General features: G+C 39.9%; 1 protein-coding gene across 2 annotated transcripts in view; it reads right to left on the bottom strand.

Moving 5' to 3' along the window:
* Positions 1-3,601: 3,601 nt before the first annotated feature.
* ATG9A (autophagy related 9A) overlaps positions 3,602-14,418 on the bottom strand; it is a 33,897-nt gene continuing 23,080 nt past the window's right edge. The window contains exons 12-17 of one of the 2 annotated variants that reach the window (XM_063429330.1): positions 12,949-13,194; positions 8,812-8,984; positions 8,312-8,429; positions 5,948-6,017; positions 5,045-5,187; positions 3,602-4,897 (exon numbers count right to left, since the gene is read on the bottom strand). In XM_063429330.1, coding sequence (XP_063285400.1) covers positions 4,892-4,897; positions 5,045-5,187; positions 5,948-6,017; positions 8,312-8,429; positions 8,812-8,984; positions 12,949-13,194 — 756 coding nt within the window. In that variant the 3' untranslated portion in view covers positions 3,602-4,891. Of the gene's footprint in view, positions 4,898-5,044; positions 5,188-5,809; positions 6,018-8,311; positions 8,430-8,811; positions 8,985-12,948; positions 13,195-14,418 lie in introns of both variants that reach the window. The other variant, XM_063429329.1, reaches the window with a different exon arrangement.

Raw genomic sequence — 14,418 nt, 5'->3', positions numbered from 1 at the left:
TTATAGAGTGATTTATTAAATTGAGCATTTAAGGTGATTTTAAAGTGAATTTCTAATTGTAGGTCACTAGCTGAATGCAAATCACAGCTAGACTGAGAGAATTCTGACAATGTGGCTATTTGGACCTAAATTTAAAATTTACTTTGAATTCCTCATAAATTACCACTTTGCTGGAAAACCTGGTAGTGTTAAGTGGGTGTTAATAAAATAAAAGACAAGGGTGCGTGATAAAATAGAAATTCTTATAGACATTAACAGGAAATAATATTCTAATTTATTTATTTATTGTCCCCTCTGCCAGGATCAAGCAATTTGCATTCCCACCACTGTAGATACTGTTAATAACTTATATAAAATGTGTTGCAAATTAGAGAACGTGCTGTGTAGAGAACTTCAAATAGGAAACGAACTGCTGCTAGTGTTAGGGTCCTTTTTGACTTATTATTTGTTAGATATTAATCCCCTTTCATATTAACCCCTTCAATGACCATATTATCCCCTCTTTATCCCCTTACCCTTCATGTCACCACAATCCACACATGAACCCTTTCCATACAGCAAATTGCCCTCCCCCCATGTGTAGCTTAATTTCTAATGTAATCTCTTTTAATGTATACAGATACCCTTTATTCTGCAGTCCACACACTAAAGAATAATGAAGTGGTTATGGTTCCAGGGGGTGCAGGGCTTATCTCATTGATGAAGTGGCTATGGTTCCAGGAGGTGCAGGGCTTATCTCATTGATTAAGTGGTTATGGTTCCAGGAGGTGCAGGGCTTATCTCATTGATGAAGTGGTTATGGTTCCAGGAGGTGCAGGGCTTATCTCATTGACGAAGTGGTTATGGTTCCAGGAGGTGCAGGGCTTATCTCATTGACAGATGCATTGTAGGGCTTGGCTCAGGCAAACTAAAGGAAGCTCCTGCTTAGGAGGTTGGTAGGGGCAATTTTTAAGAAGCCAAATAGTTCTAAAAGGGTTTGACTACTTACAGTAGGGAGTACCAGAACACTCCTGGCAGAGAGCTGTATTGTTTATGGTGCGTGGAGTCTTCCTTTCATCCTTCAAGTGGGACCACTTCTCTATCACCCCCCACCCCTTATTCTTAGCAATCCCAAAAAGAATCCCATTTTTCATTCCCCTGCTCAGCTCAAGCTTTAATCCAGGTAATTTAATTTCTAACCACAACCCCCCAATTCATCAGAGTGACCCTTCAGAGCCACTTACCGCTCAATCCTTACCCCAACTTTAACTCCATCCTGCAAATTGTTGATCAACACTGTGCTTTTCCCATAAACCCATCCCACACTGGCAATAACACACCTCTCCACTGTACATAAACACGTCCTAACATTAACCCCATCCTGTGCAGTCCTCACATATACCTTTTCCATGTAGCCAGTTGCTTCCCATTCCAACGGATGCAGTTCCATCCAAATTCTGTAGGCACACTGGAGTTCTGACTGAGTGGGAAAAGCAATATTACCTTGTAATCCTACAAAGTGTTTTAGCATATATAATTATTGTAGTGGAAACAAGAGTGAGGATATATTTACACCTGGGAAGGTCTTAAACGCTCTACAGAGATAGATCTGACATCCTGGGCAAAACAAAGTTTACATTGCATTCCTATTAAATAGTATAGCGTATTTAAAGGGACACTGTAGGCACCCAGACCACTTTAGCTCATTGATGTGGTCTCGGTGAAAACTCCCATCACCCTTAACCCTAGAGTGGTAATTATTGCAGGTTTTATACACTGCAATAATTACCTGCTAGGGTTAACTCCTCCTCTTGTGGATGTCTACCAAACTTCCACTAGAGCGACTTCTGGATGGTTAGGCGACTTCTGGTCGCCCAAACGACGCTAGACATCCTCACGATATGCATGAGGACTTCCAGCGTCACCGGAATCCTCATAGGAAAGCATTGAATAATGCTTTCCTATGGGGAAATCCTAATCCTAATGCACATTAGGTCTCCCCCACCGGCAGATGTTATTAACCACTTCTGCACCACAGGGGAAAGCTATAGTGCCAGGAAAATAAGTTTGTTTTCCTGACACTATAGTTTCTCTTTAATTATAGTAGGTCAGTTAGTAACAAAAGGAAGGGACATAGCTGCACATGTATGGAGAAACGTGAGCCACCTTGAATGACATCTGACTGGGTGGAGGCAGTCTACGCACAATAGAGGTAACCGTACATTTCTATCAAGAATTTTAGAAGATTTAATTATCGTAGGTGAGTGAGAACAAAGAGAGAAGATATAGGTACACCCGGGAGAGTGGGGTTTCGGATACTGTAAGAAGGGATATAGGCAAACTGGACTGGCATTTGCCTTGCTTTCCTATCAAATGTTTCATCGTATTGAATTACTGACACTATCAACTTTCTATGAACAACTGTGTTAGAAGAACTAGTAGGCACGCTTTGCATTGCAGAGAAGATAATGTTGGAAGTATTTAACAATTTATTCAGTATTTATTCAGCAATTTAACAAGGCCACCAAATCATATGACCAATTATCACCTCTTTAGCAAATCTGAACCCAGGACACAGCATAACCTCACACAGCAATTCTGGAAAAAGTAATTCTGTGTAAGTCCTTGTAGAGGAGCTCCTGCACTCCGACTGAGTACCTCCACCAGGTCAGCTTCCTCTCTGCTACCATGGACTCTGGAGCACTATAGAGCCAGTCGCCAAAGCTTAACTGGGGTCACTGAGGATCTCTTCAACCGCACCAGGCTGCAGCTCTCTCCTTCCAGGCAGTTATTGCCCTCTCTAACTTGGCCTTTCCCACAGGCACTTGTGGCTCTCAGGCTTAGCTCTCTCTTAACATGTCCCTTAGGATCAAGAACCAGGCAGCCAGCAAACAGGTCCAAAAAAACTCTGTTACTGTAATCCTTAAACAAACCAAACACGCAGTTCCCAATGAAAAAAAGGAAAAGTGTAACAATTGATTGCACATATATGTCTATACATACACACACATATACATAAATATTTAGTTAAACCTAATTATTACCTACTGTAATTACTCTATTATTTTTGCCTAGGTTTTTATTCTGTGAGCGTTAACCCCTTAAGGACACATGACATGTGTGACGTCATGATTCCCTTTTATTCCAGAAGTTTGGTCCTTAAGGGGTTAAAGTTGCTGTTTAGTGAAAGAGTGAGTACACTGGATCTTGAATCAATCAATCTATCTACACACAAACAGATAACATTTGTAGTTAGGGTGTTTAGAGAGTCTCTTTAAAGTTTTCCAGTTAGGTATATTTAACATCAAATCAGATGATCTCCGAGTACATGGGAGTCAAGACCCAGGACATACTTGAAAACGAGCGAAATCTCAATGTATCTTTCCTGGTAAAATATTTTACATATAAAATAAATATAAATAAATAAGACACTGAAGACATCAACGTGGTACATAGTTAAAGTGGTTAAATTTTGTGAGTTAAAATTTCCAACAGCATTTCAGCTCTATTACGGTCTTATTTTGGAGATACAAGTAAAATAAATATCTGAAATGAAAGAAATATTATCAGCATATATGAAGAATCAGTAGGCGCAAGAAAATAGAGAGAAAGCCTCATTGAAGACCGTACATATAGTTAATCTTTATTTAGATTTTTTTTTACAATGGTACAAAATATGCAATATACAATTTCTATACAAAACATTGCAGAATGTTTGTGCCTTTTAAACATATCAGTGTTATGGAGGTACGCAGGAAAACAGCCTCACACAAGCATACAGGCCCACAGTGTCTGGGTTAGGAGTAGACTTCCTGTGGGTATAGAACCTTTGACTACAATTCCAACAATCCTCTGCTACATACTATGTCCATATAAGCACCGCACTCCTATCATGCAAAAAGATTATTAAAACACTCATTTGCGGCCTCCAACAAGCAAACACACTAAAATGTCTTGCATTCTGTGTAATGTATATGGAGAAATAGATTTTCAGTGCTGAATTAGAATAGATAACATTTACAGAAGTAATGTACACAATGGATAAGCAGCAAAGACATCTGTACAATATTTCTGCCACGTCAGTGCTTTCTGTTCTAGTACTCAAAGGGGCACTCCAGGCACCCACAACATATTCCGGATAATGTGTAGGTTTGATTATGCTAGATGAGGTTTTAAATTAATATTCATTAGGTTTTTACCCCCCAATAATTAGATTTGCTAATTACTGAAAACAATTTCCTCTTTTCCACACAGGGTTTTTCCTCTATATGGTGAAATGCTGATAGATCAAAGTGAATTTAAACTTTTAGGCTAAAATAGCCAAAACAAAAAACATTGCTGACTTGGAGACGTTTTCCAGCTCAGCTAGTTTGGCAAAAATACTGCTGTACATGAGGTCATGATGTATTTCTAAAATTGTAGCTGAACTGGTAGTTTAATAGATAGCGGACAAATGAACTAAAACTCCCAGGATACATTGCTCTCATAAAAGAACTGTTTATGGGATGAGATCAGCAGTTCTATAGGACATTATAGTGTGCATGACTGGCATTTCGGTGTATTAGCAGACCTCATTACAGGAACAACAATGACTGAAGTTATTCATTTAATGCATTTTTATGATTTATTTTTTTACATTGTTTCTCTTTTGCATATTTTTATGCATACTATCTATATAATTTGTTAAAACACAGAATGGGTCAAAGCCAGTCTAAAGCGTCCCTTTAAAAAGATCCACAATATGCATACAAACCAATCACGTGGAATCAAGCAGCATAGTCACTCATCCTGGCACACGAATACACAATGAACAAAAAGTTCCTACTTTCTCTCCTGATCAACAAGAAATAAAGCAATGAAGACGATGTGGGGAAATGTCGACAGACATCCTCTTCGGAGGACTTCTTGATGTCTACAACTGCGATAACAATTGCAGAGGGTAAGTTATAAAGAAAAGCTGACATAAGACACACATGATGCACAGAGTTTTTTAGGTTAACTCTCACAGTAATACGCTTATAATGCTTATATTATTAAGATGTTAAAGATGAGTTTGAAAATTTACCTTCTGGACCTGCGGTGGCAATTCATCGTCAGATCCCTCCTCTGGTACAGATTCCGGGTGTCTGCTTGATTGTCCTTCTTCACTCCACCCTCCCATTGGCTGTCTTGCTAAACTAGATGTTGGTCTTGACATGGATCCCATATCTAAAGGTGACAAAAAGAAAAATATTATTTTAAAAGAGTTATTTAGGGCGTCCAGTAGCTGTCGGTCCAATGTAAAATCAAAAGTTATGGCAGAAATCCTGTTAAAGCTGTCTAAGCATGTCTAAGGGATCCAAAAAGAGAGAAAAATACCCCCAAAATCTTGAGAGGATTAGTTGCATAGCATCTTTTCAGTTTCTTCTGCCATCACTAAGGGTTTAGATTTACAATTATTCCTTACTACACCAGTAGATTTGTTTTTCATTTTTAAACAAATCAAAAACTGGATGGGGGAAGGGTGCTGCCCCACCTGCCTCTATGGACACTTTGCACCACAGCGAGCTGACATGGTCAAGGTGCTGGGTGTGCATTGTTTAAATTCTTGCTTTTTTATGTGAAATGAATTGTCTTGTACAAGTATGGTGACTATCTGCCGCTGACTGCATCTTCTGCTTGCTTCTAAATTTCAGTAAACTTTTCTACGTGACAGAGCAAAAGCACCAAACATTAAAAATCAATCAACCCCCCTTAATCCAAGTGTAGTTTGGATTAATACTCCCTTTATTAATGTAGCAAACACTATTTTTAAGATTGTGTTTTTAATTATTAACTAAAATATCAGTACCTGTGCTGGCACTAATTCTGTGTGTGCCCAGTGATGGCAACCTCTCTTCCTGAAAAAGTGCTGCAGGTGACGGACAGCTGGCAGAGGATGGTACATTAGATGTAGTGTGTACAAGGGTATCACCATGCATGCTCTCACCACTCTCATCACTCTCCTGGCGGTGCCAAATGTGACGACCTGGTGCCATACGTGTGTGTTGCTGATGCAGCTAAGAAGAGAGAACATATAAAATAATGTAAAAATTCATCAACATTAAGAAAAAATATCCATTAACATAAAAGGTACATGTTACCAAACCCACACCCCTGATCACTCACTAAAAAGTAAATAATTTGAAGATGGCATGATTTGATGGAGGAGACTGGTTAACGGAGCAAGTAATGAAGATTGAAAATGCTTGGGAATAAAGAGAAAGTACGTAAAAAAAGGAAGACTTGAAGGATCATCACAACCTATATTTTTCTGTGATTTCCAAACCAGTCTTTATGAATGCCCAATGTTTATATTATATAATTGAACTCCCTGGAACAACACTGAGAAATCCCCAATTTCGGAACCCTTGCAGTGCATGAGAGCTACTGGAGGCCCACCATTTGTTTCTTCCACCCATAGCTGCTAAGACATTCACAGGCTTTGGAATCGCTTTAGTATTTTCTCAATAATCCTGGTTCAATTTAATTAAACTTTGCCTCTTCGTTATACCAACTACCAGCCTCAGACCATGGATTTCCTCTTTAACCCCTTAAGGACACATGACATGTGTGACATGTCATGATTCCCTCTTATTCCAGAAGTTTGGTCCTCAAGGGGTTAAGTAGATATTTCAAGCCACAATACCGCAGCCTACATTTTTCTGAAAGTCAAATTTTTGGTGGTCTAAAGGGGAGCAGCTTCCTTAAGTTGTCTTCTCTTTTCACTCATGACTGTGTAGGCCTCACCGACCTAGTTTCCATACACCCAAGACACCCTTACGAGCAGTGGAAATACCATCCTATATCTTGATATACAACACCCATGGTTGGGGGCTTCTCCGACCTTACCTACACCTGTTTATCCCACCCACCCTCGCCTGACATGAGTCGGTATAGCTAAATGCACACGTGGCATCAGGTGAGAGGAGACCCCTGTTGGGGACAAATATAAGCTAATAGTTACAACATATACATAGACAGGGGAAAAATTAGATACGGCTGTGTATAATCTAGAACAGGAACAGAAAAAGATACATAGTGTGATACAGTAAAACACAAAGTAATGCGCCAATATAATAATGCACTCACGAGATCAAAGTGAATAATGCGCCTGAACAGGTGCCTGCCCCGATATATTTGGGCGGCTGAGAGTCTCCACTTTCCACTGGAACTCCAAGCGGACCAAAAAATGGAATGAGACTTCAGTAGAGGTAGATAAAATAAATATGCAGATTTATTGTAGAAAAAAAGGCTACAGATGATAGCCGCATTCAATAGAAAATAAAAGCAAAGGGAAGAGGTAGATAAAATAAATATGCAGATTTATTGTAGAAAAAAAGGCTACAGATGATAGCCGCATTCAATAGAAAATAAAAGCAAAGGGAAGGACCTTCCCTTTGCTTTTATTTTCTATTGAATGCGGCTATCATCTGTAGCCTTTTTTTCTACAATAAATCTGCATATTTATTTTATCTACCTCTACTGAAGTCTCATTCCATTTTTTGGTCCGCTTGGAGTTCCAGTGGAAAGTGGAGACGCTCAGCCGCCCAAATATATCGGGGCAGGCACCTGTTCAGGCGCATTATTCACTTTGATCTCGTGAGTGCATTATTATATTGGCGCATTACTTTGTGTTTTACTGTATCACACTATGTATCTTTTTCTGTTCCTGTTCTAGATTATACACAGCCGTATCTCATTTTCCCCCTGTCTATGTATATGTTGTAAAAGGTCGGGAACTGGGCAACGACCTTGAGAGGCTGTTTTTACTTTATCAGATAAGTATAAGTATATTTAGATACCATTGTTATTTACTTTGAGGTATCACACATATATATATACTGTTTGTACTTTTGCATAAGCTAATAGTTACCTGAACCTTAGGTTGTACCCCTCTACTCTGGCAACAGACAGAAGTGCTATTAATGTCTAACGCGTACCTCATGATACAACTATTCTGTGTGCCTCTCTTGTATGTCTTCCCAACATAAATATATTACACTACACATGTCTATTTCACACTCCAGATATGGCACACTCACTGACTCCTCCAGGATCTAGACTTGCCTGGCTTACTGGTTGACACCACGACTACATCTCTTTTATATAAAACTGTGCTATGAATACCTATGCCAAACCTATGTTGATACATGTTCAAACGTATGCCTATATCTGCTGTTGTGGCACTGTAGGCGCTTATGTTTCTCTTGCACAATAAAACACAAAAATTAGTCTAAAGGGGGAGCAGCCATCTATTACAATGTCTCCTGGCTAAAGGATAGGATGCGAGGTCTGGCTTAGAGGTACTCACTTCGTGCATGTAAAGTGCGTGGAGACTCATCTCGGTGGATGCATATTCAGACAAAGTGCCACTGTTCATGGGTCCTTCCCACACGCTGCTCCCAAAACTGGCATTCCTGAAGTCAGCGCTACATGGAAACGAGACAGACATTCTTAATTCTTAATCACTCTTAAACAAAAGTTTCTAAAACAAAACAGATCAATGGAGCCATGTACCAGAAATTACTAAATATTATTTTATATTAACCTGCCATATTAGAAGAGGATTCAGTGAAAAGCTAAATTAAATCATTAACTGTAATAAACATTTTAGATTACTCTGCTGAATTAGCTGAGTATTGGGGAAGGATCTTAGCCAGACTGTAGACACAAGAAATCATATACTGAAGCTAATATTTATTTTGGCAATCTGGCCCATAGCCTCCATTGTGAACATTGTCTTGAAACTCAGTTTAAACACACACAATTATATTAATTCCTTCTTTGAAAGATGTTCCACTTTTTCCTCACCCTGTTCCACTCTGGTTTTGTACTGGGTGACATGACTGTTGAGGTGACAAAGAGCGCAAGGCAGTAGCCACTTCCGACACAGCTGAGACGTGCGGGGAGAATGGCACATCGGCATGAGACAGGTGCCCTCCAGTAGACATACCAGAAACCATGTTCACCATAAGACTGTGCGGCTGGAAGAAAGGGAAGTAAATAAGACAAGAAGAGGAAAACTCGAGCAATATAATAAAGGTCATGTAGAGTAGACGACTCAGTAATTGTCAAGTTATAAGGTTCAAAATTAACCAAGGGCCGTACACTGTAAAAAAAAAATCAAAAAAACAAAGTGCATTTTATTGCCACAAAACTTTTAGACAGCTAAATGACCTTACAGAAAGATACAGAAAAAAAAGAAACACTAAAATTCACTGCTGCATGCTGACTGCAAATAGGAATGCAGTTACAAATCAAATAAAGGGCCACAAACAGAAAATGTAATTAAAATTATCTGACACGTATGTCTTGATAAAGCAGAAAAGGAATACCTTTATAAATCTATTTCTTGAGACAATTTTGGTTATAGTGGCAGCTATGGCACTACAGGTCCTCTCTCCCTCCCACCCCCCATCCCATGTTGCTGAAGGGGTTAAAACCCTTTCAGTGACTAACCTGTATCCAGCGCCGATGTCCCTCGGTGCTGGGTCAGGTTCCGCCTACGCTCCTCCCCTCAGCCAGCGGGGGAGACCTATAAAGCATGCGCGGCTGGCGGCGGGGGAGACCTAATGCACATGCGCGGCAATGCCGCGCACGCACATTAGACCTCCCGATAGGAAAGCATTGAATAATGCTTTTAATGCTTTCCTATGGGGATTTCGGCATCGTTATAAAACACTTTTCGTGTTCTATGAACACGGAAGTGGCCTCTAGTGGCTGTCTAGTAATATTTTCTAGTAGACAGCCACTAGAGGAGGACTTAACCCTTCAAGGTAAATATTGCAGTTTATAAAAAACTGCAATAATTTCACTTGCAGGGTTAAGGGTAGTGGGAGTTGGCACCCAGACCACTCCAATGGGCAGAAGTGGTCTGGGTCCCTGGAGTGTCCCTTTAATTTTGTTGTGCACAAGAGAACAAAGAGTTTTGTAATGCCACAATAGCATGTACAAAAGCCTTCAAATAACACAAGAAAACACTTTGCATAATGTCATGTACATTGAAGAATGTTGCTTTACATTGAAGAATGTTGCATTTTGATGGTACTGCACAATTTTATAATCTATTACAGATATCAGGTGAAAAAAACTGTGTACAAAAGGCGCTTATAAAATATTGAAAATCGTGTAGATGCTACAACACTCTTGTGGGGGTCCCTCACACCCACCTCAAATTGTAGAAACTAGAAGAAAGGTAGAAAAGCCAGAGGCAGTTCACCTATATGAGTGGAGCATACAGTGATAATAATGGATACCTACCCTATAACAAGGGTCGTCTAGTCCTGATATTGTAGCAGTATCACTTTAAATTCAGCGTATATATACATAGAAAGAAAAACATATACAGGGAAATAATAGTGCAAATCTGTATGGTAAATAACCGTTGTGCAGTGATCAAAACAGAATGCTAACTCACATTTTTTAGAGCCTAAGATGGGATAGGCTCAAATCACTTGCGCTTTAGTACCGTCTGGTGGTACTTGTCCCCTTTTTTTGAAGCGTTGGTGGAATCCCTCAGAGATAATCTCTTATCTCTGAGGGATTCCACCAACGCTTCAAAAAAAGGGGACAAGTACCACCAGACGGTACTAAAGCGCAAGTGATTTGAGCCTATCCCATCTTAGGCTCTAAAAAATGTGAGTTAGCATTCTGTTTTGATCACTGCACAACGGTTATTTACCATACAGATTTGCACTATTATTTCCCTGTATATGTTTTTCTTTCTATGTATATATACGCTGAATTTAAAGTGATACTGCTACAATATCAGGACTAGACGACCCTTGTTATAGGGTAGGTATCCATTATTATCACTGTATGCTCCACTCATATAGGTGAACTGCCTCTGGCTTTTCTACCTTTCTTCTAGTTATTACAGATATCAGACTAGGTAAACGGTCTGAGTGCACAGTGATGTGAAGAAGATCGAGTTCTGATATGTCTAGCTATTAGATATAAAGCAGGCCAGTCCTAACTACCCTAGATAAACAAGTCAAATGTAGATCGGAGCTGCAGTTATGTAGGACTACTTAGGCATATAGGCACAAGACAAGATAAACAAGGAACTGTGCTTTTCAGGAATAACTAAGGATCGAAAACAAACAAAATATATAGACCACTGTGTAGTCCCCACACACCCGCACGCTACTGAGGCTACAGCTTAAAGTAAGCACTGTGTAGATCTTCTATGCCACAGTTGCACTGCACCGTTTATATATATATATATATATATATATATATATATATATATATAATAATAATGCAAGAACGCAAAGCTAAATTAGTGTAAAGATACAAAATGTATGGCATATGAATGTGGGATGGTGGTATAGGCCAAGTAAATAAAAGCCGAGTGTAGCTGGGGACTAGTCCTGCAAAGTGAGTCCAGCCTCACCCGACACCAGTACTCGGGAGCCCATAGAAACAGCTGTGGAGCGGTGTCAGACAGGTGCAGAGAACGGCGTCTCTCCAGCCCCAGATGAGAGCTCGCATCTCAGTTTCACGGATTCGAGAGCTTGTGTTTCAGTCCAAATCCTTCCCAGGTTGGGGATAGCTGAAGTTCTGGATGTTTCTTCGCCGCCTGCTGCGTCGTGAAAACCATTTTTAACTGGTTTGACAGAAACTCTAGGTTCCCTTGACACCTATTGATTAGCAGTTTGCTCATGACTGCTACTGTATGAGTTCCACTTCTGCATTAACAATGTCAATTTTGTGCATATTTGGATGACTTTCACTGGTTGAGTGGACTTCAGTGGATTCAGTCATTGAATGCCATCCAAACTGATATTGAAAATGTGGAATCCTAATATCCACAGTAGCAATATGGAAGGCTAGTTATGGGGTAAGGGGGGAGCTGTGGAATCCTTGGTTAACATCATATTTCTCAAAAGGGGTTTCACACAGAACCAGGAAATGGCACCAAATATAATCTCTTCATAAGCCAACTGGAAAAAAACAGAGAGACTTCAAGTATTGGTGTTTTAACTGGTTATATACGCTGAATTTGCACTATTAAAAATTGCTTACTTTAAGGAACACTATAGGATCAGGAATACAAACATGTATTACTGACCCTATAGTGTAAAACCTCCATTTAGGTGGCTTGCCCCCCCTCCTGCCCCCTACCCTTGCACCCTTAGAAATGGTTCAAACTTACCTTATTTCCAGGTCTCCATGGGGCTGCAGGCGCTGGCCCCGTCCCTGATCCACCTCTTTGGTTAACATCAGAAAGGAGGATAGCCAATTCAATGCTTTCGCACTTACAGGGATAGCATTGGATTGGCGGAGATCGTCAAGGAGGTTTGGACATAGTCAAATGCTGCCCTGGCCAATCAGCATCTCCTCATAGAGATGCATTTATTCAATGCATCTCAAAGAAAAGTTCAGTGTCTGCATGCAGAGGGTGGAGACATTGAATGCCGATGCTGCACACTGTGCAGCACTGCCCCAGGAAGCACATCTAGCAGCCATCTGAGGAGTGACCACTAGATGAATCCCTAGGCTGTAATGTAAACACTGCCTTTTCTCTGCAGGGACTGACTATACTCAATAGAACAAATGCATTAAGCTGTAGTTGTTCTGGTGACTATAGCGTCCCTTTAAGTGTGAGTGTTAAGTCTTCAGAGTTCTAATAAGGAATAAGTGTTAAACATTATGGAGATTCTTTTTTCTTTATGGTGATTGTTCAGAGATGGAAACTTTGGAAATGTGACTATTTTCTATGTATGCAACCCTTGTTAAATGCTTTGGAGTCAGATGTAACCCTGCAGGGAACCTAGTTAAGTGGAGTCAAAGTGCAACAGCAGACATTTTATCAATGTATTGTGCTAGTCATATCACTTGCAAAAGTGTATATACATGAAATTATTCAACTATTTATTTATTTGACCTTCTTAAGCTTTACCACTGTGAGATTTGTGAGAACAGACATAGGGGGAACGTTCATACCTCAGAGTCAATTTGAGTCGATAAATGAGAGTAATGCAGGGGATGTGCAGGTCCGGTGGGATTTTTGGGAGTTGCTACTGTGCTGTCTCTTAGCACTTGTTCCCTTAGATGACTCAGGAAAGTGGAGCACTCACGGGGGGGCTGCCATCGCGGGTTTGTGATTGCGAAATGCATGAGGGAAAGCTCAGTCTTTCCATCTTCTGCCTGCTGGTATACGGATGCCTCAGTCTTGCCTGCAGACATCCACTGCAAAAGGTATACACATAGTGAATCACTGTTCATTACAAAACAATAGTGTCAGGGTACCTGTTCCATCTCTGTGTCAGTCCATTACTCAATGCGATACCAGCATCTAATGTCTATTATATACTCAATCCACAATGACCTGTGCTCTGTAATGGTCTTTAGAAGCCTGCGAGTGTGTTATATAATAATGCCACAATATTATTGGTTATGAACTTTGGCTTGTTCTCTGACCTTTCTGATTTCGCCTATCCCAAACTTGGCTAGTCTTATTGTCTTGTTGTCCCTTGACCTTGGCGTGTCTTTGGCTAGTCTCACTTTTGGCCACTTCTAAGGACTAGTAATAGGCAACTTCCTCTGTTTATCCTATCTAACCAAAATGTGCTTGTTGTGACTACCTACCAATCCTGACAAATACTAATGGTGAACATAATTAATTACATTTTATTCAGAAAACAAAAGGAAATCAGTGCTAATTAACAAACAATATGTAGATAGGCAGCAACCCAAACGAAGGAGACCCTTCAAATCCTTCAATAGATGAGACAATAAAAAGAGATGGGGTAGGGCTGCATCAGCGGAAGGGTAAAATAACTTAAAATAGTCCAAAAGAGTCTCACTAGAGCAACAATGCTTGATGGGATATAGATGAGTAGTTGTTTCAGTAGGGGTGCGTCTTACTGTCTCAGGGTATTCGCATATATGAAAGACAAAGAAACAGGGTCAACCAGTAGTGCAGTACATCTAAAATCCAATGGGTAAAATAGTAGAAGGTAGAAAACTCACATTTAAAAGAGCTATGGCCAGCTCTGCTGTGAAGGGCATACGATATAATACCAGTTGTACGCCTTTTTGAAAAAGTATTTTTGGTGAAAGGCGTAAATGGTTATTTTAAATTGTGTATTTTAGTTCAATTAAAGGTTTTTGGTAAGTTTATTGTGCCAATTCTCTTTTTATTGTATTTTTATGCACTTCTACTATTTTTACTTTCCTGGCTTTTTATTATTGTTCCTGCACTTAAAGAAATCCCAGGTGGGGATCTATACCTGTAAGTATTATTCTAGTTACTTTTACTTACTTTTATCCAATTGAGAGCACTATAGTCGCCTCTTTTTATTTCTCCTGGAGCTTCGGATGAGCAGACGGCGCTGATAGACGCATTTCCTTTACACATCTCAGCAGCGGGGATTGTATTGTTGTACGCCCTAAACACCAGAGCTGGCCATA

Source organism: Pelobates fuscus, chromosome 8, assembly GCF_036172605.1.
Source record: "Pelobates fuscus isolate aPelFus1 chromosome 8, aPelFus1.pri, whole genome shotgun sequence".
Lineage (NCBI taxonomy): Eukaryota > Metazoa > Chordata > Amphibia > Anura > Pelobatidae > Pelobates > Pelobates fuscus.
This window is presented reverse-complemented; position numbering and strand designations above follow the sequence as displayed.